Here is a 25,161-nt window from a genome sequence, read left to right as displayed (position 1 = left end):
TTATCAGAGAGCTGAATTGGACATGGAGCAATCGGACATGAACTAGTGCCCATATGGCACGCCATAGGCAGAGGCTTAGCCTGATATGCTATGGTGCTAGCCCCAAACTCTTTGCCTTTTCCTAACTCGCTAGTCTTCTAGTCTCAGCTTAAATATCACTTCCTTTGGGTAGCTTTCCTTAAAAGTTTAGGCATCTGATGCTTCCACAGTCTTTTGAAAAACTCTTTACAATTGTAATTAATTGTTAAAACATTTGACTTTCCTGTTAGACTGTAAGATAGGAATCATGTCTGTCTGTTCGTGTCTGATTATTCATTGCCTGATACGGATGCCTGGCACATATAGGGCACTCGCTCAACACTGCTGGATGAATGAGTGACGCCTTTGTCATCGTGCTCCATGCCCTGCCCTCATCCCTGCTCTCACTGTTGCTAAAGTCACCACTGCCAAAGTTGCCTTATGTTTTAACACTGTGTTTCATGATGAGAGAAACAACTTCAGAACATGGCTTGCTGTTTCACCTTTACAATTCTCTTAATTAAAAGTACAAGCTGAGTGCCGAGTCCAAATGTTTGACTTTGAAGCCAAGCCCTCAGACCATTAGACTTTAGGGAGTAATTTAGATCTGAGAGCTAAGGGAAAAGAATTTTTTAAAAAGTTGATTTAGTTTTAGTTCAAGTGTATGTATACAGATGAGTTAGCATATGAAGTAATGTATGCATGAGTACATGCAAATGTGCATTTGAAAACATCGGATCTGGCTGTCACAATCAAATATGTAGGCATATACATGCTCACACAGGCTACATGACATGTTCTCATTTTTTTTTTAAGATTTTATTTTTATTGCAAAGTCAGATATACAGAGAGGAGGAGAGACAGAGAAGAAGATCCTTCATGCGCTGATTCACTCCCCAAGTGACCACAACAGCTGATGCTATGCCGATCCCAAATCAGGAGCTCTTGTGGGTCTCCCTGCGGGTGCAGATTTCCAAGGCTCCAGGCCATCCTCAACTGCTTTCCCAGGCCACAGGCAGGGAGCTGGATGGGAAGTGGAGCTGCCAGGATTAGAACCAGCGCCCATATGGGATCCCGGCATGTTCAGGGCGAGGGCTTTAGCTGCTAGGCCATGGCACTGGGCCAGTCATATTCTCGTTCTTTACATAGTGAGTAAAATGACATATGCCTGGCACTTATGCATATGTACAGAAATAAGCTGATGCACTTATTACATATGTGCACACACAGACAAATGACATATGCTCAATACATACATACAGAGACAAGCTGACATATTTAAACACATACATACAGTGGTAAAACAGAATAGTTCCCTTTGATTCACTCTAATTTGTTTATGATTCCAGCTCTTTGCTTTCTCTCTGATGATTCTTCCCTGGGTAGATAAGCCTCAGTTCCCAGAGTCTTAGCAGTGAACTGTCATCATTGCCTTTGACCCACATGGATATTTGTCCCAACTCTGACTCAGCCAATCACTGGGCTGCCTTCCTGAAGGTCTTTCCATAAGCCACCAGCCCAGATGAGCTGTTTTGACTGTTGTCTTTAACCTTGTAGTTTTTAATTCACACTCACGGCTACACTGGGTCTCAGCCCTGGCTCCTGTTGTGTAACTTTGCATCAATTACATAACCTCTGAAACCTCATTTTTCCCCCACTGCAGGATGAATATAATTATGGCACCTTTTCTGTAAGCCATTTGGTAGTATCTCATTAAACATTCCATGTGGCGCTCTTAGCCTAGTATGTAAATGCAGATCATGACAACTGCCACTAACAATAATGCTTATCAAATGCTCAATATGCCACTTCTAGCCGGCTACTATATATCTGTGATATATTAAGAATGCTTTTAAAGAACTTATGTATGAGTCCATTTTATCTTTTTAACAACCACATGGAGTACACAGCATATTTCCCTCCTTGCTATAGCTTCTGGAACCGTGGAATGGAGCAGTTTCTATTAGGGTCATAGGCCTAGTAAATGGCAGAGTTGATGCCAACCTAGAGTGCCAGACCCTATACTCTTTAAAACTATTCTAACAACTATTTTATGCCTCCTCCTATTACTTATATATGATAGTTTTTGTCAGAGAAGCTATTACTGTGGCATAATCATTTCTCAGTGAAAACCCTTGGAGAAATTTTTGGATTGCAGCTGAAAATTTCTACCTGCTGAAAGATCAAGGCCAATGTTAATTCTGTACTCAGTGTAGAGTTGAATAGCTGAATGACAAGAAAACCTGCAGGAAAAACCCAGAGATGCCTCCTCAGTCTCTCCACCTACTCACAGGGACTGTTTGGGTGGGAAGCCTTTCAAAATGCTGGGATTACAGTCGGCACAGACTGTTCTCCTCCAGGAAGAGTTGGGGGTTTCTGGAATCTCACAGTGCTTTGTGCAGATGGCAGTAACCTTTGCTTCATTGTTTTCTGCCCTATCTACATCATTCGAACCACAAAGGAACATATGTAATAATAACAACAATGCTGGGCCTGGTGCAGTAGTCTAGTGGCTAAAGTCCTCACCTTGTATGCATTGGGATCCCACGTGGGCGCTTGTTCTAATCTCAGCTGCTCCACTACCCATCCAGCTCCCTGCTCTTGGCTTGAGAAAGCAATTGAGGATGGCCCAAATCCTTGGGACCCTGCACCTGTGTGGGAGACCTGGAAGAAGCTCCTGGCTTTGGATCTGCTCAGCCCTGGCTGTTGTGGCCACCTGGGGAGTGAATCAGTGGGTGGAAAACCTTTCCTCCATGTAAATCTGACTTACCAATAAAGATAATTAAATCTTAAAAATAACAATGTTTTCTACGAGTCCCCGGCCAATGTAATTACAGCAATCCCTGCATCTCTGCTGTCTTGAGAAGCCCTGAGGACATCTCCTGACACCCTTGCAGATGCTCTAGGTGACTTAAGTGTGCACTCTGGTGGCTGCAGTTTCAATAAGGTGCTCCCTATAAGGAATACAAGTGTTCCAACTGGTGATTTCACTGCTGTGCCACATGTCTGCCCCAAACCATTATTACTATTGGAGCCCTCTACCTAGACTGTAAGCTCTGTGAGCACTGGGGACTTTGTTTTGCTTGGGGATATTTCCCTCCATCGAGAGCAATGCGTCCATCAAAGTAGGTGCTCAGTGAGTGTTGGTACAGTCCATGAATGAAGTTCCCAATGAGTTTATTCTTGCAGATCCTTACAACGTTGGCTGGTATTGGGACCGTCTCCCTCACAGGCTGTTTTCCCAGGACAGTTCCTCTGCAGGGCACACTCCTCCTTCACCTGGCTAATTCTACTCTCCTTCTGGTCTTATTATAAGCATCAATCCCTTCAGGGCAACCTTTCTGCCCTTCTTCACAGCATTTGGTAACAATGTTGCAACTTTGCTTTTATTTGTATAACTGATAAATATTATTTGACTGTGAACTTCATAAGGGCAGGGACCTAGGCTATTGTAATTCACTACTATGTTCCACAAGGAGTAGACCTTTTGTACAAATGTGCTGATTAAATGAATGTCTTTATCCATTCACTATTATTTAAAACACTCCCTCTCTCTTTAGGAAGTGGTGTCCAGCTTCTTAAATTGGAAGAGTGGCCAATCCTTGTGCCAGGGCTGACCCATCCATCATTTCATCTCCCCAGTTTTGGTCCAAGCACCGTGACCTGCTCCTTAGGAGGACCAATTTGTCTGTCCCAAAGTGTCTCATTACTGTGTTATCAGGACTTCATTATGCAGCAAGACTCTCCAGCAAGGAGACCTGGGGTAGCCATGATTTTGGCAGAGCTGGGAATTTGCTACTTAAATCTCCCAACCCTTGTTCCACTTGTATTTAGTATTTGTCACACTGAGCTGTAATCGTTGGTGTTAGATGGTTCCCCACTATTCTGCACAGCGGGGGCAAGATTATCTCTTGCCCTTGGAGGTGACTGGAGGGCCTGGCATGCAGCAAAGGCTCCTAAAACTTTCTTACAGGATGGACAGCGCTATTTTCCAGGTGTGAACAGTAATCAACTCTCAGGAGAGAGCCCCACTTCTGGCTTCTATAGTTTTTTTAAACCTGAGCCAGGTAATCCATTTTTGTTTAATTTGGTTTGGCATTCATTCTCTCTTTTCTTTTAAAGTTTATTTAAAAGGTGAAATTACAGATACACTTGGGGCATGTTTAGGGTGGAGTAGGTCAGGAGAGGAAAGGTGGGAAAGAAGAAAATGTTTCTGCCTTCTATTCGGTTCTCCATGGGCAGAGAGAGAGGCTGGTGTCCGTGGGAAGAGAGAGATGGTCCCTCTGCAACTTATTTTGGTATATCTGTTATTTAGAACTGAAAACATTCTGATAGAGCGCAACTGGTAATGTTCAAGTATAGAATCTCAAGATAGATTGATGTTCAAAACATCTGTTCCTGAGGCGGGCATTGTGGCGCTGCGCCTGGGTCACTGCCTGAGACACCTGTCTTGTGTATTGCAGTGTTGGGTCATGTCTTCTTCTGCTTCTTCTGCGTCTGACCCAGCTTCCTGCTGGTGTTTTCTGGAAGGCAGCAGATGATTTGCTTGGGTCACTGCCAACCAAGTGGGAGACCTAAATGGAATTCTGTGCTCCTGACACTTGCTTCCTCCAGCCTTTGCTATTGCAAGCACGTGGACAGTAACCAGCAGATGGAAGTATCTCTCTGCTTTCCAATAAGATGAAAAAATGATAGAGGTCCCGTGTGGCAGCCTAGTGGCTAAAGTCTTCATTTTCCACACACTGGGATCCCATATGGCCTCACTTCCCACCCAGCTCCCTGCTTGTGCCCCGAGAAAGCAGTGGAGGACAGAACAAAACCTTGGGACCCTGCACCCACGTGGGAGACCCAGAAGTTCCTGGCTCCTGGCTTCGGATTGAAACAGCTCCGGATGTTGCAGCCACTTGGGGAGTGAATCAGTGGACAGAAGATCTTCTCTGTCTCTCCTCCTCTCTGTATATCTGACTTTCCAATAATAATAAAATAAATCTGAAGAAGAAATAATCATAAGATAAATTTAACCTGTGTAAGAACAGCTTTCACTACCTGTTCACTGTTGGTGGGTCAGCTATCGCACTGGCTTTAGCCTGTGGCTATTGTTAGGCATTTTCCCTTTTGTACAGCGTGCCCCTGTGCATCACAGCTGTGAGAAGACTTCCTCCTGGGTAACTGCTGCCCCTTCACTCAGGGTTGCAAGATATCTACTGGTGGAGTGGAACAGAGCTTAACCTATACATAGAAGTCAAGTTGAGCTGCACCTGCAGCTCGAAGCAGAGCCATACTGCCAAGTCTGTCCTAGATGATCCAACTCCTAACAAATGATGAGTGTGCTGAGATGTCCTGGTGATGGCTGACTGATCAAGTCACCGATTTCCAAGCTTGGATGTGCACCTGAGTTACCTAGAGAAGAAGATCAGGTGAAAAACATGAGCGGGGTCAAGCTTAGCAGAAACACTACTGAGAAAGCGGCCTGGAAGGAGCTGCCGAGGAGGGGATCACACCTGATCAAGCAAAGTGAGTAGTTTAGTTATAGTTAACAACCGCATGCCACTGCTAACAGTTTAAAGCAAATCTCAACATTGGAAATATGCAAATTTATTTAGATGAGAAGCATGCAGAAAGTCTAACTTGAAAGGAACTAGCTTTAAAAAATTTTAAGTTAAGGCCCCGGCATGGTAGCATAGTGGCAAAAGTCCTTGCCTTACACGTGCTGGGACCCCACATAGGTGCAGGTTTGTGTCCCTGCGGCCCTGCTTCTCATCCAACTCTCTGCTTGTGGCCTGGGAAAGCAGTGGAGGACGGAACATAGCCTTGGGACCCTGTACCTGCGTGGGAGACTCAGAAGACCACCCAAAGCCTTGGAACCTCTGCACCAGCATGGGAGACCTGGAGGAGGCTCCTGGCTCTTGGCTTCAGATCTGCTCATCTCTGGCCATTGTGGCTGCCTCTGGAGTGAATCAATGGACGGAAGATCTTCCTCTTTGTCTCTCCTCCTCTCTGTGTGTCTGCCTTTCCAATAAAGATAATTAAAAAATTTTTAAGTTAAAAGGTTTCACTGAAAATGTAGACTGTACTGAAAAATACAAAGGACAAATACCTATTAACTTAGGAACCCACCTTTCCAGAGATGATATATTACTGCATGTTTTTTTTTTCCTATGGTTGTATATACATGTGGATTTTACAAAAATGGGATTCTCTCATATATATACTTGTAGGAGGACATTGTGACCCTGGAAGGTCAGCAAGCACAGGTTTGCAGTTTATTGGACAGTATTTGCATGACAATAACCAAATGGCTACCTTTCATGTAAATGAGAACACCTGGTGGAATATACAAAACAAAAGGAATTCCAATCGAGAGTAGGGAAACAGTATGGACTCTCAGTGTATAAAGTCTGGTGCCCCTAATAAACTTCGGCTTGGACCGTCAGTCAGGGTCCACGTGTGTTATTATCTGCTCCGTGCACCAAGTCCATCGCTGCGGGACAGCGACATATACTCATCAGTGCCCTGCTTTTTGCCAAGTCAGTGACCTGTCATCACTGTCAAAGAGGCATGATACTCCACGGTACCTGTCATCCTTTAACTAGTTCCCACTGATAGGCATGTAGGCTCTGCCTTATTAAAAGAAGGCTGTGACAAATCTCTCCTCTCTCTCCATACATCTTTGTATGCTTGTCCAATTATTTCTTTAAAATAAATTCCAGTAAGTGGAACTGCTAAAGAGCCAATATATTTCAAGATCTTGACACCTAATCCAGTCACCTCCTAAAATGCATAGATGCATAGTGCCAGGTTTGGTCACTCCTTTTAATTCTTATTGATCATCCAAAGAGAGGAAAAATTTTATGTTTTATCTTAGTTTTATTGCTAACGGGTTTAAGTCTGTCTGAGCATTTATTGTACTTGTGAATTAAGCCCTGTCAGCTTTCCATTATTCTGGGCAACTTCTTCCTGACATATATTATCTCTTTATATTATTGCCTCATATATGCATCGAAGACTACCCCCCTCCCAGTTTTGGCTTTGCTGGTGGTAGCCTATCATACATGTCTTAATTTGATGAGTCAAATTGGTCAGTTTTTCAATGCAATGTTAAAATTCCTTCTGAGGTGGCAGGCAGTAATAAAAGCGAAATCGGTAGAAGACGATGATCTTCTAGCCTGTGCTGGGGGATGTCTGAGAGTCAGCTCATTTTTCTTCTCAGGGATCCCAATGTCCTCATTTATCGAATGGAGGTTAAGAGGAAAACTCCATGGATGGCAGTAAAAAAGAATCGGCAAAAAGCAACCCTTTCTGCATCTCAGCTTTTATTAGAGAGGGCAATACAATATAGACTGTTAAAAACAAACAAACAAAAAACAGTATTTCAAAATTCGGTTTACGTGTGTGGAGTACCCCGGGGAACAGGGGGCGAGGTCCTGGCAATACAGTCATTCATCCCAAAAGGATCCGGCACAGATGGACTGATAGAACTCTAGTTCCAACCGTGGTCCAGCCCGTCTTTTTTGTTTTGTTTTGTTTTCCCGTACGTGACCTTGGGCAAGTGTCACCTCTACTGCTTCCGCGGCTCAGTTTGTTCACCTAGAAAACGGATAGCTCACCTAGACCACCTGCTCCTCTTTCCCCAGTCCGGCTGCTGAGCGGAGGAAAACAGATCAACCTGGCTGACAAAGGGCGGCAAAAAACGTCTGTGGCCAGAACGCACCCGGAGCGTCCTCGGCGCCGCGCGGTCCGGGGCTGCGGGAGCGAGGGGCGGCCGCGACCCCCGGCCCGCGCTCCCGCCCCGCCGCAGGAACAATAGCTCCCCCGGAGGCGGCGCGGGCGGCGGGCGGGGACGGGGCTGTGGGCGCGGGCGCCCGGGGTGTGCGCGGGGCGGGGTCGCGGGCAGCCCTCCCGCCCGCCCGCGGCTCCGTCACGCGCCCCCTCGCCAGGCGGGCCGGGGTCTTTGTGACGCGGCGGCGGCGGAGACGACCGCGGACACAAAGGGAAAGGCGAGGAGGCGAACGAGGGGCTGGGCCTGTCCCCGCCCCGCGACCCCCGCCCACCGCGCGCGCGTGCTCGCTCGCTCCCCTCGCTCCCCTCGCCCCGATCTCCCCCACGCGGGCTCGCACCCTCGCGCGCACCCCTCGCGCTCCCGCGAACGTCGCACGCGCCCGGACCCCACCGACTTCGTCCCGAGCGCGGCGAGCCGGGGGGCCTGGCTGGTGCTGCGGGTGGGGCGGGGGATGCTGAAGGGTTCTTCCTGACGGGAGCAGCGGCGCGGCTGCTCGGAGGCGCCCGGGGAGCGGCGGGGCTCTCGGCGCGTGGCTGGATGCCCCGGGCCTGCGGCTCCCTGCACTTCCCGCCGTCCAGGGGCGCCAGTCATGGGCGCCGCGACCGCTGAGGCGCCGCTCCGGCTGCCTGCCGCGCCCCCACTCGCCTTCTGCTGCTACACGTCGGTGCTGCTGCTCTTCGCCTTCTCTCTGCCCGGGAGCCGCGCGTCCAACCAGCCCCCGGGTAGCAGCGGCGGCGGTGGCGGCGGCAGCGGCGGGGACTGTCCCGGCGGCAAAGGCAAGAGCATCAACTGCTCAGGTAAGACCGGCCGGAGCCCGCCCCTGGGGCTCCTCCCTCCGCCGCTGCCCGAGTCCGGGCTCGGGCGGAGCGGCTGGGAAAGCTCCCGGCATGGGAGTCCCGGGGAGTGGGGCCCGAGGGTGAGCGAAGGCGGAGGGCAGGGCGCGAGCGGGCCGCGCGGGGCTTGGCAAGCGGCGTTGGGGACGGGGAGCGGCCGTGCGTGCGTCCGCGTGTGTCGAGTGGCTGGCCCCGCGCGTTACTGAGGAGGTGAGGCCGGGAGCCGGTGAGGCGGAGCTGCCGGCCCCGGCTCCCAGTGGGGTGCGCTGGCGGGAGCGCCTGTTTGTGTTAGGGCTCGGTGGTGGTGGTGGGGTCGGGGGGCGGGGTGTGAGGACGGGGATCTCCGTGTGTTTGTGGGGAGTGCTGTGGGTGGGAGATGGTGATGAGGGGCTGAGGAGCTCGGGTTGATGGTCAGAGCGTGGCCGTGTACTGAGGGAGGTTCTTCCGTAGGACGTCGGGGGGTCTCCGAGTGGTTGGGTGGGTAAATGGAACGGGTGGCCCTGAGGACCACGGGTAGAGAGAGAGAGAGAGATGAGAGTGTGTGTGTGTGTGTGTGTGTGTGTGTGTGTGTGTGTGTGTGTGTGTGTGTGTACACGCGCGCGCACGCGCACGGGTGTATCCCTTGGGTTCCGAGGTGGGATGTGGGGAGCCTGGAGTGACCTGGGGTCAGTGGATACGGGCAGGTGAAATATGCCAGGATCTTTTTGTGTGTTATGTGTGACTGAAGCCTGGGGTATCCAAGGAGGAGGAGGGAGGATGGTATCCCAGAATGAACCCCATTTGGTAGAGGAAGGGATAGTGTTTGGGCATAAAACGAGGGAATTAGGTCTCAGGGAAAGCCGCTGTGTGTCAAGGTGCAAGCCTGAACTGCAGAGAAAACTGGTTCTGGAGGAGCTAAATTGTGGTGTGTGTGTGTGTGTGTGTGTGTGTGTGTGTGTGTGGCAGGACCTGGAGATTGGCAGCAAAGGGAGCAAGGGAGTGACCTCTCCCCTCTGGCTGCCCCGTCCCCGCCCCCCACTGCGGTTGGAAACAAAGAGCTTGCTGGGGTGGATGGTACTGGGGGGCGGGGGAGGGGGTCGGGTACCCAGCTGTAAAGTTTCCTCCTGCCTGAAAGGGTCCCAGGGGAGCCCCAGGATTCTGGCCTTGGGGTTCAGAGAGGTACCCACTGGGGCGGGCGGGTGGGTCCTCCTGGCACTGGCTGGACAGATGCTGGTGACCTCTGTCTTGCTAACTTGCCCTCTTGTCAGTCAGTTGCAGACCTCCACTTGTCTTGAGGGTGAGTGGGGAGGAGAATGGGAGGGTTGAGATGGAGCCTCTGGCCTCAGCCCGCCCGCCTGGGGGACAGCCTTTTTCTGCCTTTGAGCTCTTAAAGGGGCATTGTTTGTGGAGACTCTGGAAGGAGTGGGAGGGTGGCCTGGGCACTGGCACCTGGGTGGAACCTTTGACCCTCCGGGATTGAAAGCCTAACATTTTAAAGTTTTAACATGGTATGTTTTATGTGAGAGGGGTTTTGAATATAGTTAACAATGGCATGTCCATTGAAAGCTTTTCCATTAATATGAGATAATGCTTTAATATGTAATCTTTAAGACTGAAAACCATTTGTATTTTCTGTAGCAAATATTGTTTAACCAACCTGTGAGAGATCACATCATCAAAACATTTTAGCTACCAACATGCTGTGATTGTGCGTTCTTGCTAAGCTGATTTGTTCTTAGTGAAATATACAGTGTGCTGATGGGTGTTGTTATGTGTGGTGCATTGTACACATTTTCACAAAGGAAATGGAGGATTGAAATGCAAAAACTTCCTTGGCAATGTGCAGGAATTTCAGATACTTTTTGCATAAAAAAAAACCCATGTTGTAATTCATGAGTCTACCAACTTTTTTGAAGTTCCCTCCTATGTGTGAGGTTTAATCTGAAAGAGGGTGCTGACCCCTGTTTGTTTTTCACTGTTGGATTAGGACTATCCTGTCCGTCCACTGTGACTTTTCTGGAGCCTGAATTTGTCCGGCTGTGTGTGTTGGGTCACTCATAGCTTTGTAACACTTGCAAATGGGAATATCAGGTTTGTGGCTCTATTAAATTAATGGTAGTTGTTTAGACAGCAGAAAAGGATGGAGCTTTGTGATATTTTACTGGAGACTCCCCAAGTTGGGTGATGTTGGTGTGTTAGTCAACCAGATGTTGATCTTGCTATGAACGAGCCTGATTGTGGTGAAGAGATATGGAGTTTAACAGATTTTTCAAGCTTCTGCTCTTCACTGTTCTCTCCTTTTGTTCACTAGCCCATCATTTTAAAGATCTGTCAGTCCATCTAGTGAGGATCAGGAGTGTCTGTCTGTGCCGTTCCCCGTTTTTCCCGGTTAGTAATCTGATCCAAAAGCTGTTGTGTAGCCTTTCTTGATGTGCAACTCTTGCTGGCTTTCCTCTTTTTTACTGCATTAATGTATTAATTTACTGTAAAAATTTATTGGGTCCTTGTGGAATTTTCAGCTGGTATGTGGATGGCTTGCTCATAGATTAAAAAAAAAAGTTTTTGATTTCCCTGTATTCTGTTTGGAAAATTCTGTGTGTGTTCTTTATTTCTGGCTTTCTGGCTCTTTGCCCTGATCGCTTGGTTCATCAGCAGTAGTTTTTAAAGTCAGATGTGAAGTTTTTCCAGTATCATGGAGAGTTTACTTTGGATCACGAAGCCAGTTTGAATTCTCTTGTTGTGTTACTGTTGTGCACTGTCCTGTCCTCTTATTTTAAGGTAGCACTATTCCTGCACTGAAGGACAGGCTCTGCAGTGGCGAATAAGGAGCTGGATGAATCTGCCTTGTTCTTGTCATCTCTTGCTATAACATCATCTCCCCTAAGCACTGGGCCCTTTGTTTTACCCCTTCTTGTTCTGAACAAGCCCTTTTTGTTGTTTTTTTTTTGCCCCAGTTTCTCCCCCCCCCCCCCGCTTGTTAGAGTTATTGTTGTTTTATGAGCCTTTGTCTTCATGTCTTTTTATTTATTCTTTTTAAGCTTAACTGAGAAGTTCTCCAGTTATTCACAGTTTGAAAATAAATGATGTTTGTGAGGAAAAATGGACTTTGAACTTGGGAGACCAGATCAACTTAGACGGAACATCCCCCCGACATCCCACTCCCCACCAATTGCCACATGAATATGATGATGATAGTCTTTTGGTGTTTGGGGATGTGAGGACAACAAAAGTTCAACCTGTGCCGTTTCTGTCTTAGGAGTGTGGTTGAAGAGGCAGGAAAACATGTTGAGAGGCCAGTGAATGGTGTTTCCTCACAGACCTCAGTGGAGAATTTGAACTGTTTTGAAACTGTCACATAAGCTAGAAGTGGGTCCTATGAAGAATGTATAAATGGAAAGAATGAAGATGAGATCAAGAGAGATGGCAGGGCCTGGTGCGGTGGCCTAGCAGCCAAAGTCCTCACCTTGCGCACACCAGGATCCCATATGGGTGCTGGTTCTAATCCAAACAGCTCCACTTCTCATCCAGCTCCCTGCTTGTGGCCTGGGAAAGCAGTCAAGGATGGCCCAAAGCCTTCGGTCTTCACCCGTGTGGGAGACCCAGAGGAAGTTCCTGGCTCCTGGCTTTGGATCGGCTTAGCCCTGACCGTTGCAGTCTCTTGGGGAGTGAAAAAGAGAGATGGCAATTCAGGATTCCATAGGACAAAAAGCGAGCTGGCCAGCACACTTTTCTCTTCATCCCTGATGTGCAGCGTGTGAATATATATTTTTTAAGCAAACCTTTATTCAGTAGTTTCTTAGTGTAACCTAGCATTACCTGGATGTTTAGGGAAATGCAGGAGAGGCCATCTCTGCTGTGAAGGGCTTTGTCTCCGAGCATTGGTTAGCCTCTTACAGACAATACGGTGGACATTTCTGTGTCACAGATCTAGACTTGCTCTTCTCCCCACCCCCAGCATTGGAAAATTTATGCAGCTGTACAGTTCAGTGCCTTTTAATATATCCACAAAGTCGTACGACCATCTCCATTATCTCATTTCAGAACATTTTCATTAGATCAGAAAGAACCTGTACCTATTAGCAGTCATTCCATGTTCAGCTCCTGCCTACTCCTGAGCTATTGTCTGTCTCTGTGGAGTTGTCTGTTCTGGAGATGAATGCATAAGAACTCACCAGGTGTGGTCTTTGTGTCCAGCTTCCTTCACCCAGCTTACTGTTTTTGGTGTTCATCCCTGTTGAAATTCCTTTTTGTGGCCCAGTAATATTCCCTTGTATAAACAGACCACATGTTATATATCTGTTCCTCCACTGGTGGGTATTTGGGGTTTTCACTCTGGCTGTTGTGAGCCAGGTGCGGTATCTTTTATCTACTAGTGATTGTGAAGATGTTTGTTTTTCATTCTCTGGGGTATATAGGTGGTCCTCAATTTATGACAGCTTCCCTTATGAAATTGTTGACTTTATAATGGTGTGAAAGTGATACATGTTCAGTAGGGGTGGTACATTGGATTTTGAATTTTGATTCTTTTCCCAGGCTAGTGATATTTGATACAATACTTTCTCATGTTGCACAACAGCAACAAGCCACAGCTCTCAGTCCCAAGACCAGGAGGGGAGGCACCCCTCCTTCCAGTGCGCTGCGTTGCCAAGCTGTGATATTCAGCGAGTGATTTGTAGGAGATGTCAGTGTTTGCTGCTTCTCTTGGGTTTATTGGATGCGAGACCAGTGTTAGTCCAGGAGCATCTGTATATCCAAGAATGGAAATGCCAGGTCACATGGTAACTATGTTTAGCATTTTGAGGAAGTGACAAACTGTTTTCTAAAGTGGCGGTATCATTTTATATTTCCTGTAGTGTTGTTTAAGAAAGAGATGCAGATTCTTCACCTGCAGCACTTGTTGTTGTGTCTTTAATTTTTAAACGTCTATTATTTATTTATTTATTTGGAGGCTGGAAGGGGAGAGAGAGATAGCAAGAGCAAAAAAAGTGCTCTCCTTACCTGTTGTTTCACTCCGCCAAGGCTCACAGTGTCTGGAGGTAGAAGCCAGGTCAAGGCTGAAAATGGGAGCTACAGCTGGGAGGAGCCCAGTCACTTAAGCCATCCCCACTGCTTACCAGGGTCTGCATTGGCAGAAGGCTAGGATCAGGAGCTGGGCTGGAAATTGAACTGAGGTACTTTGCTATGGGATGCAGGTGTCTTTATTGCTTAAGGACAAATGCTGTTCCTCTGCCTGCCTTTTTGATTGATTATACATGTTATAGTGATTGTGAAGTTGTGTACTAATGCGGTTTTGGCTTTTCCTAACTAATACTAAATATATTTTCAAGTACTTTTTTAAAAGATTTATTTATTTATTTGGAAGGTAGAGTTACAGAGATCGAAATCTTCCATCTGCTGGTTCACTCCCCAGATGGCCACAGCGAAATGGGCCAAAGCCAGGAGCCTAGAATTTCATCTAGGTCTTCCATGTGGATGGCGGGGTCCCAAGCCTTGGGGTCTTCTTCTGCTGCTTTTCCTGCCTGGTTCAGTAGCAGGTAACACCTGGAAGTAGAGTATCCAGGACTTGAACCAGCACTCGTATGGGATGCTGGTGTTGCATATGTCCGCTTAAGCTGCTGAGACACAATGTTGACCCCAGTGTACTTCTTGTTGGGAGAAATGTTTGTTCAGATTCTTTGATTTTGACGTATTGACTCTACCATTCCCTTTAGTAAACTACACTAACCAATTTCTTCTTCTTTTTTAAAGAAGATTTATTTATTTTTCTTGGAAAGGCAGATGATTTATGGAAAGGAGGAGAGTCAGAGAGTAAAGTCCTCCATCTGCACTCCCTAAATGGCCACAATGGTCAGAGCTGAGCTGATCCAAATCCAGCAGCCAGGAGCCTCCTCCAGGTCTTCTGCATGGGTGCAGGATCCCAAAGGCTTTGGGCTATCCTCCATTGTTTTCCCAGGCCACAACCAGGGAGCTTGATGGGAAGTGGATCAGCCAGGATGCAAACTGGCATCCATATGGGATCCTGATGCTTGCAAGGTGAAGATTCAGCCATTGAGCCATTGCACAGGGGCCATTAACAATTTCTGCAGCAGGCACATAGATGTTCATACTGATAGATTAGCACTGGTAGATTTACACATTGTTTGATTTCTGTCTATTAAGAAAGGGTCAGTTGTGTTTCTTTTCAAACTTGTGAGTGTACCAGTGGTACTTGGCAGTGTAATTTAATAGGCATTACTCAAATTAATGAACTGTGAATGTGGAAAGAGTTGTTTTCATGAAATGCTTTGGGGCGTTGGTTGTTAAAGGCTGAAAGATGGGCCAGCACTGTGTAGCAGTGGGTTAAGTCTCCACCTGGGAGGCCAGCATTCCGTATGAGTCTTGCCTGTTGTGTTTCTCATCCAGTTCCCTGCTAATGCACCTGAGAAAACACTGGAGGATGACTCAAACACTTGGGTCCTTGTCACCCATTTGGGGGACACAGGTGGAGTTCTTTGGCCCAGCTCTAACCCTTGGAGCAATTTGGGGAGCACGCCAGCAGATTCCTGTCTCTGTGTTTGTCTCTCTCTATTACTCTGCCTTTCAAATAAATAAATCTTACAAGTTGAAAGAATCCCTTCTGAATGAAATTGTGGTCAAGACAGCTGAAAACAGAGTGAGGGAAATCCTGTAAGATTTTGGAAGAATTCTAAGTTCCTGTTCTACTTGAAAGGAAAATGAACTTCATAGTTAATAAATTACCCTTGTGGTTTATCCAAGAATGTGGGGATTGCATTTAGCAGACTTGTATTCACAGAAGAGATCTTTGGCAAATGCATGTATACTTGTATATCATATGTTAAAATGCAAATGTGTCACTAAAAAATAATTCCCTCTTAAAATTTGGAATTTGTTTATAGAGAGAGAGGCCAAGGGCCCCCATGTGCTGATTCACCCCTTCAGGTGCCTGCAGTGAGTGGGTTTGGACCAGGTTAAAGCCAGGAGCCAAGAGCTCCATTCAGGTGTCCCAGGTGGGTGATGGGGACCTGACTACCTGAGCTATTCTCTACTTTTTCCCTGGATGGGCATTAACGGGAAGTGGACATTAGGAGTGGAACTAGGATAGGCAGCCCACATGGGCTGTAGCTGCTGGGATAAATACCTGGCCCCACCTGATTTTTTTTTTTTGAGTAATCAATCAATGTTAACTTCTTGAAAATGCTCAAAAGAAGGGTTTCCACTGTACAGAGTGCCCCAAGGAAGATTCAGGTATAGTGTAGGTTAAGGGAATGAATAACAAGTACCACTGGAATCGGTTTTAGGGAAGAGGAGAATAACCCGACACACTTTTGCCTGAGGCCTTTGGTATTGATCTTCTGTTTGCTGGAAACCTTCTTGTCACACACAGTTCTTTGTCACCTCTGCTCCTTTAGGTCTTTGCTATAATGTCACCTTCAAAATGATGGTTTAGAATTGTAGCCCTGTGTCTCTGCCTCCTTATCCCTTTCCCCATCTTCACCATTCTTCGTTTGTTTTTCCCACCTGATTTCCTTCTTAAACATTTTATTTTCTGTGTCCTTTATGTTGCTCCATGAAGGTTTTTTTCTGTCTGTTATGCTGCTATATCATAGTGTCTTGAGAGGTGTCTAACATAAAATTGGGCGCCCATTACATACTTGTTTGTGGAATGGATTAATGATACAGCTTTGGAAAGGACATGGAAATCATGAGAAGGGTCTGCTAGACTAAGGTGAGAAATTGGAGTATTTTGGGAAAGCGTAGTTCTGGGGGTTAGGTCAGGAGGAGAGATGTGTTGCTGCCATGTTAATGAGGGTTTTAGAGCATTTGCTCTAAAGGCTAAGGGTTTGTGCGACGTTGCTTTAGAAAGCAAAGTCTGGAGTTGGAGAAGATAATGTGGTAGGAGAGAGGCTGACAGTCTGATGGAAAATAGCAGTGGAAACAGAATTCAAGTCCTTCTTTGGCATGTGTAGTGTTTTAAAAAGTTACTTTGTGGTTTAATGGGTTAAGCTACCACTTGCAATGCCAGCATTCTGTATGGGCCTTGATTCAAGCCCCAGCTGTTCCACTTTTGGTCCAGCTTCCTGCTTATTCACCTGGAAAAGCAGTGGAAGATGGGCCGCTGTACCCACATGGAAGACTTGGAAGAAGCTTCTGGCTCCTGGTTTTGATCTGGTGCAGCTACTGGACACAGTGAGTGAGCCACATGAGAGGCCGTTATTTCTGTGAGGGAGGTTGTGTGGGGCAAGGAGAAAGAGCAGAGCACAGAGTAGAGAAGAGCAAAGTAGTGAGAGAGACTGACAGCATGAGGAAAAGAGAGACAAAGTGCAGAGCAGAGGACTAGAAGAAAAGAGAGAGATAGCAGGAGGAAGAAGGAGAACAAAGAGAAGAGGCATCTTTATAACCTCGAGGTGGGTCTGGGGAGTGCCAGGTCAGGGACTGGCAGATGCAGCTGTAGGTGGACACCAGGGATAAATGCCTCAGGGGACTGGTGCAGTGCACAGATTAACCCTGAAGGTCACTAAGCTGAATTAGGCAAGTGTGCCTTAAGGGGGTTGATATCCAGGAGATTTACGGTAGTGCCAGGTAACCAGGTATTTGAGGGGACCTAGACCTAGGGGACTTATTCAAGGGTAAACACTTATTCAAGGCACTCAAGGTGGGGTCAGTCTTGGGGTCACTGTTCGAGTCACTCCTTTCAGACCCAGTAGCTGGACTGACGATCTCTCTAGCTCTGTCTCTGTACTCTTCCCTTCAAATAAATAAAATATTTTCTTTTTAAAGTTATATTATCTATTAACTATTTTAAAAAAATGTGGAGGTTTCACCTAAAGATCTGGATTTCTACCTTCTCTCCTGAAGTTGGAGGTTCTAGTGATACTGGGCTCTCATTTCTGCTGAGGCGGGACTCTTCCCTCGGCTGGTCTCTGCCTAGCTAGTCTCTTCGTTCGCCTTGGCCTCCATCTTCCACTATTAGAGCTGGGGTGAATTATGTTGCTTCTTTTGATTGTGGATGGAGCGCCCGATTTGGAGGGGAAGGAGGGTCAAATGAGTGTATATTTCTTCCCCATTCCTGTTACATCAGTGAAATGATGGTAGAGCCTTCTTTCTACAGTGTCTAGTCTTCTCAGTCTGAAACCCAGTTCTTGAAATTTCCACTGCATTCTCTTCTTTTCTTTGTACATCTTTCTCTTAAATCCATCTTGAACTGTTTATGTGGGAAAGTTCTATCTTGCTTTCTCTTGTCATTACACCATTTTCCTTGAGTTTCTCTAATGAATGCTTCCCATGATACACCGATTTTTCCCTTTTATTTTCTTAATTTTCTCTTAGTTTTAGTACTTTTCTTTTTTAGCTTTCCTTTTTTTCCTTTATGATTATTTTTAGGAGGAAACACGTTCTTTTCCTGTACACCATAAACATTTATGTTCAAAGTCTTCTTGTTGTATATCACATAATTTAGTTCCATTATGTATGGTTTGTTTCATGATTTTGCATTATGGTTGGAGAATGTTTTTTGAAATTTTCTTGTATTCTGGAAAGGTTATTGTCTACGCTCCTCAGGCTGTGTATTATTTTTAAACTATTAATTTTACTTAAAATTTAAAAAAATTAAAATAATTTCAGGCTTAAGGAATAATCACAGTGGTGCACATGGACTCTCTAGTTGTTAGAGTTGACCACATTTGCCTTATCATAGTCTTTCTGTAAGTACTCTGGGTCTGTCTCTTTCCCTGAGTATGCTAAACTGGCTCTCTCCTGAGGTAGGAGAGGGTCCCAAGGCTTTGGGCCGTCCTCTACTGCTTTTCCAGGCCACAAGCAGGAAGCTGAATGGGAAATGGAGCAGCCAGCACAGGAACCGGTGCCCGTATGGGATCCTGGTGCGTGCAAAGTGAGGATTTTGCCACTAGGTAACTCACTTTGAGAGTCTTAGATTATGGAGCAGACATGGGCAAGTGTGAGTCCCACACCACACACAACCAGTTCTGAAAAATAGCACAGAAATAGCACAGAGAAATCCCCGTCTTCAGGGTGTGGGTGCCAGCTTCTGGAGGAGCACGCATTTTACCCAGAAGTACAGTAAGAAGGCCTGAAGAAGGTGCAGGACAGAGCCACGAAGGCTGTGAGTGTACGCGTCGAAGCTACCAAGGCTTTTGTTAACCCTGGAACCCAAAAGGGGGTCAGCCACAAGCCTGGTTGATTTGCCTGCGTTGCCCATGCCAAGTCTGGGAAGTATGCTTGTGCCTGCATTGCATGAGTTTTTAAACTGTCCCAGCCAAAGACCAAGGTTAAGGCCAACACTGTGCAACAAACCAAGCCCAAGGCCCAGGCCTAAACCAAGCCCATGGCTTGAGATCCAGTCGGCACCTGCACTTGCAGTCTCAGTTTTGAACCAGGCTCCTTTCCGAGGCACCTGGGCTGCCACGAAGGCTAAGGACTCTGGAATAACAGCCTTTGTCTGCCAAAGCAAGATGGAAGGACTGACATGACCCCAGAGCTGCTGTCAGCATGCGGCTGGAATTCTCCTCGCTGTTTGTGCACAAACCTGAGACAGAGTCTCTTAAAAATATGTAACTGATACAGGTTTACTTTTAATAGATTTGTTATATATATATATTATTGCTCATTTTAGGGCATATAAATTGAATATAATTCTGTTAATCTTTTGTGTTTTTTTTTTTTAGCCTATGTATAGGGTAATTTAAAGATTTCTCTTGAAGTCATAAAAGTAACCATTCTTTCCTGAGTTTATTTTGTCTTTTAAGCTTTTTAAAAAGCTTATTTTTCCCCCTTTCTACTTAGTTGGCTTTTTTCCCCGCTTCTATTTAGTTTACTTCCCAAGTGTTTACAGTAGCCAGGACTGGCCAGACCTGAAACTCTGAGCCTGAAACTCAATTTGGGTCTTCCACCTGAGAAGTAGGAACCCAGTTACTTAAACTATTACCTAACTTCTTAGGGGCTACATAAGCAGCAAATTGGAGTTGGGAGCTGGGGCTGGGTATCAAACCTGGATACCCTGTTGTGGGGCTGGGCATAAGACCTGGGTACCCTGATGTGGGGCTGGGCATAAGACCTGGGTACCCTGATGTGGGGTTGGGCATAAGACCTGGATACCCTGATGTGCGGTTGGGTGTCAGACCTAGGTGCCCTGCTGTGGGGTGTAGGTGTCCTTACTGGCATCTTCAAGGCCAAATGGCCACCCTGCCTTTTAGTTCCCAGGTGTTGAAATTTGTTTCCCAATTGATACATTCTTGTGCTTTATCTGCACTACTGCTATCATCTTTTAAAAAAAATCTGTATAAGCCAATGTTTTTAGTATAATCACCACAATTTTAGATTTTCAGCTCCGAAAGAGACTTCATATTCCTTAACAGTCATCCCCTGATCTGCACCCCTACTCTCTCAGCCCAAGCAGCCATTCATCTACTATCTTTATTATAGATTTGCTTGTTTTGAATATTTTGTATAATTGGAGTTATACAATATAAAATTTTGTTAATTTTCTCCTTTTACTTAGTGCAGTTTTTAAAAAGCTGATGTATATTGTGGAATATATCAGAATTGCATTGATTTTAATGATTGTATAATATTCCATCCTCTGGATAATATCACATTGTGTTCATTCGTTCCTTTCCCACTCACCTGTTGACAGACATTGAGTTGTTTTCCCTTTTGGCAATGATGAATAATGTTACCGCCACATCTAGGCACAAACTTTTGTGTAGACGTCTACATCTATGTTGAATTCTCACAGATATGTAACTGGGAGTTGAATTGCTGAATCTCATGGTAATTCTGCGTTTAAACTTTTGAGAAATCGCCCATCTATTTCCCACGCCCTCACCAATGCTTGTCATTTTTTAAAAAATGATGACCAGCCATCTTCATTTAAGTTAGTACTTATCTGTCCCTTTCCCTCTATATGTGGTTTCTTTAATGACATTTAAATTCCAGCTGGGCCGAAAGATAAGTTTGACTCATTTTATTCTCTCATTCCCCACCCCCCCCCTTTTTTTTACATTGTGAGAGAGGTTGTTTTCAAAGAAGTATGTTCATTATTCCTATTGTTAGTTCAATAATTAGCTTTTCTCATGGGAGAAATTAGTCTTGAGGAGCTGACGTACTTCTGCACTTTGAAATCCTGTTTTTAAGTCTTAGACTTCTCTCGATATTTTCGTGGTTTATTAGGTGACTTGATTTACTGCCAATCCTTTGTCACTGCTCAAACCCATGTCTTTTTAAAAAATGTCATGTATTTTCCTTGGCTTGGTTGTCTCATCATTTTTTCAAAAGTCAGTTAAAGTTCTAAAGTCCTTAACATATTCTTCTGTCTTGAAAATAGGAAGACTTTTTTTTTTCAATCACAGTTCCATTTCTCTCATTTTTTGTGCAAATATTCTTAGTTTCTTTTCTATGGTTAAAGAAAAAGGAAAAAAAAAACCTGATGCTTTTTTTTCCCTGTTATAAAAGCAATTTGTGATTTATGTAGAAGATGTGAGCAATATGGAAAAAAATAGCTAATTTGTGGTGACTGCTGTCACTTTTTTTAAAAAAAAGATTTTAGTTTTATTGGAAAGTCAGATATGCAAGCAGAGGAGAGACAGGAAGATCTTTGTTGATTCACTCCCCAAATGGAGCTGAGCTGATGTGAAACCAAGAGCCTGGGGCCTCTTGTGGCTCTCCCACATGGGTGCAGGGTCCCAAGGCTCTGGGCGGTCCACCACTGCTTTCCCAGGCCACAAGCAGGGAGCTGGATGGGAAGTGGAGCTGCCGGGATTAGAACTGGTGACCGTATGTGATCCCAGCAGGTGCAAAGCGAGGACATTAGGCACTAGACTACTGCCTATGATGTTTATGATGAGGTTGTTGTTTATCAGTTTTTGAATTTTTGTTTTTATATTACTGTTTGTGCTGGAATTTTCTGCTAATATTGGAGTCACTGTTAGTGGTTCATATCTACTTCTGGGATTTTAATATTCAACCTATTTTGCCTTGTCAGTGTTCATCTAATACTGTTTTGCAAGTAAAACTAAACTGCTGATATTGCTCTATTCTGTTGGTTGTAGCCTGATTGATATATTTAGATTCTCCAGTCACGGTCAGCTTTTAGTCTTTACTTTTCATATTTTCCCCCCTGTTCTTTAAGCGCATATCTTTTAAGTTGTCTAGTTGTGTTTGCCTTTGGTTTTTTTACATCTTTTTTTTTTCCTCCCCATTTTTCTTTGATCTCTAACTCCATGAGATAATCACACATGGCTTTTTTTCCCCCTATTTTAAAGATTTATATGCTAATTTGAAAGGCAGAGTGATACAGAGAGAAAATAGATTGTCTGTCCTCTAGTTCACTCCCCAAATGGCTGTAACAGCTGGGGCTGATCCAGGTGGAGCCTTAGGCCCAGAATGCCACCCAGGTTTCCCGTGTAGTGGCAGGGGTCCACGTTCTTGGACCATCTTCCAGTGCCTTTGCAGGAACCTCGTAGGGAGCTGTGTAGGAAGCCGAACGACTGGGACTTGAATTAGCCTGTGGTAGGGCACACTGTTGTCCCAAGGAGTAGCTTAATCTATGACACCACAGCCCTGTCCCTGCCTCCCCACACCTCCCTGGTTTACTTATTCAAGTTTATACCATAAACATTTTCTGATTCCCATTAAATTAAAGCTAGTTTATTTATTTTTAAAAGATTTATTTTTATTTGAAAGGTAGTTACAGAGAGACAGAAAAAGGTCTTCTATCTGCTAATTCACTCGTCGGATGGCCACTCTGGCTGGGGTGGGCCAGGTTGAAGGAAGAAACCGGTTTCCCAGGGTGGGTGCAGGGGTCCAAGCGCCTGGGCCATCCTCCACTGCTTTCCCAGGTGTTTTAGCAAGGAGCCGAATTGGAAGTGGAGTAGCTAGAACCCATGTGGGATGGCTGCGCTGCAGGCAGGAACTCACCACACCACAGCGCGGGTTCCAAAAGTAGCTTACTTTTTCCAAAAATTCTTCACTACTTTACAATAGTTTGCAAGAGTTTGAGGTTATGATTGTATTGTTTTAGTTCCTTTTTTTTTTTTGAGACTTGAGCCAAATTGGAGAGATATCATCTCTGGAGTTCTTTTGTAAGCACCTCAGTCTTTGCAGTTCTGTGAGTAATTATTATATGTATTTTTCACACCAGAAACCTGAGGTTTTTCAGATTTACTGCTTGGCTAAGATCTTGTAGTTTACTTAAGTCAATTACTTGGAACTTCAGTTCTGGAACTAATACCAGCATTCTGTGAAGTCTTCTTAAAAATTCTCTTTTAAAATAGCTAATATCTGTAGTATAATTTGCAGGTTTGGTAAATTTTTGCTTTTATGGGTTATTTCTTGGGCTCTATTTTTCATTTCGCTTATTGTTTCGGATAAATATAAATTTAGTGTGTAAGCATGAATGTATTTCAAAGTGTAAATGGGATCATAACCTGCTTTTTTTTTATTATCTCACTGTGTGTTTTGGTCCTCTTTCCATATTCATATGTGTGTTTCTTCCATTTGCATGCTATTTTATCAATAGTTTTACTATTTTCCAAGATGATACCCCTCCTTACTGCTTTAAAAATAGTGATGTTAACAAATCTCCTACATATATTTTTATATTTTTTAAAATTTTCTAATTTTGTAGAAATAGACTATTGAATGAAAGGATAAAGTAAAATTTCATTGAATATGGTCACATCTCGAGAGTTTGTACCAAAATGAACACTGACAGTAGATTTGATTGTTAATGTCTACATCTTAGTGGCTAGTACTTAATAGCACCTGTCTCACACTGCTCTGAATGTTTTTCATATCTTTGTTTACTCCTCCATCATTATTGTGATATGAGTACTGTTACTGTCTCCCATTTTACAAATGAGATGGAGGCATGATTATAAAATCACCCAGTGCTAGGACTAGGATACTGGCCAAGGTGCTCTAGTGCCAGGTTATATCTTTTAAAATATGAGTAACATGATTGTTTTTTTTATCATTTATTGATATAATTCATGCAAAATTTGCCAGTTGAAAATACACACTTTAGGAGCAGGTGTTTGGTGCAGTGTGTAAGACAATGCTTGAGATGGGTAGCATCCTGTGTCAGAGTGCCTGGGCTAAAACCCCAGCTCTGCTTTGGATCCAGTTTCCTGCCAAGGCAGACCTTGGAATGCCACAGTGATGGCTCAAGTAATTGAACCCCTGGGTGATTTGGATAGAGTTCTTAGCTGTTCGAATCAGCCTGGCCCAACTCAGCTGTTGCTAGCATTTGGGAAGTGAGCTAGCAGTTGGAAGATCTGTCTCTGCTTGGCTGTCTCTTTGTCCCTTCCTTTCAAATAAATAAAGTAAAAAATAAAAATTAAATTGTGCAATTCAGTGGTTTTTGCACATTCGTCATAATGTACAATCTTCACTCCTAATTACAGAACATTTTCATCATCCATCTTGCTTCCCCCTGTTCTTGTCCCTTGGCAGCTATATAGAGGCACTCAGTCTCTGGACTTACATCTTCTGCACATTTTATCTAAACAGAACCATACGTTTGTGAGCTGGCTTCTTTCTGTCAGCCTGGTATTTTGAAGTTTTTTTTTTTAATAATTTTTTTTTGAATTGGAAAGAAGAGGAGAGACAGAAAGATCTTCTGTCCACAGGTTCACACTCCAAGTGGCCTCAACAGCTGGAGCTGAGCCTATCCAAAGCCAGGAACCAGGAGCTTCTTCTGGGTCTCCCATGCAGGTGCAGGGTCCCAAGGCTTTGGGCCATCCTCCACTGCTTTCCCAGGCCACAAGCATGGAGTTGGATGGGGAGTGGAGTAGCCAGGACATGAACTGGTGCCCTTATGGGATCTCGGTGCATGCAAGGCAAGGACTGTATCAAATAGGGCCCTATTTTGAAGGGTCTGATGTGATACTGCTTGTAATTGTTTTGATTTAAAGTAATGCAAGTTCATTGCAAAACTCAGTTTTGTAGAATGATGAAGGAAGTTCAGAATCTACCAAGAGAAACCTATGGTCCATGTTTTTTCTAGGTTTTTTTGTTTGTTTATAGGCATTAAAAAGTTTGTGAGTTTTAGAAGCCCATCTTTTAGAAAAATACTCAATGTTTCATGTCAATAAATTTGTACAAGTTTTTCACCAGTATTTGATTTTTATTTTATTTTTTTGGAAGGGAGATACAGAGAGGCAGAAGTCTTTCATCTACTGGTCTGTACTGCAGAGGCCTGCGATAGATGTGACTGAGCCAGATGGAGAGAGCCAGATCCCAATGCAGGTCTCCCTCCTGGGTGGCAGGACTGTACTTCAGCCACCACCTAGCGGGAGACTGGAACCAGCAGCACAGCCGTGACTACACCCCGGGCTCTCCAATGTGGGGTGCCCCCAAACTCACTGTGTTCATTACTTTCCAGAATACCCTGATAGATACCGTTTATGGATCTGTGAGAGGGGAACACATAGGTTTGGCAGGCTGGTGTCAAAACTGCAGGATTCAGAAATAGGTGTGAGCAAGAGCATATCCCAGTGAGGGGTCTCTGGATAGCTCTGGCACCTCTTCATCCTCGGT

General features: G+C 45.1%; 1 protein-coding gene across 1 annotated transcript in view; it reads left to right on the top strand.

The window, feature by feature from the left end:
• The first annotated feature begins 7,965 nt into the window (after positions 1-7,965).
• LOC121172496 (tomoregulin-1) overlaps positions 7,966-25,161 on the top strand; it is an 84,927-nt gene continuing 67,731 nt past the window's right edge. Inside the window, exon 1 of the mRNA XM_041004532.1 lies at positions 7,966-8,595. Within this exon, the coding sequence (XP_040860466.1) occupies positions 8,388-8,595 (208 nt within the window). The 5' untranslated portion in view covers positions 7,966-8,387. The remainder of the gene's footprint in view (positions 8,596-25,161) is intronic.

The sequence above is a fragment of the Ochotona curzoniae genome, unplaced genomic scaffold (genome assembly GCF_017591425.1).
Source record: "Ochotona curzoniae isolate NIBS_2020 unplaced genomic scaffold, NIBS_Ocur_1.0 scaffold_3208, whole genome shotgun sequence".
NCBI lineage: Eukaryota > Metazoa > Chordata > Mammalia > Lagomorpha > Ochotonidae > Ochotona > Ochotona curzoniae.
The sequence above is the reverse complement of the archived record's forward strand: the minus strand, read 5'-3'. Positions and strand labels throughout refer to the sequence as shown.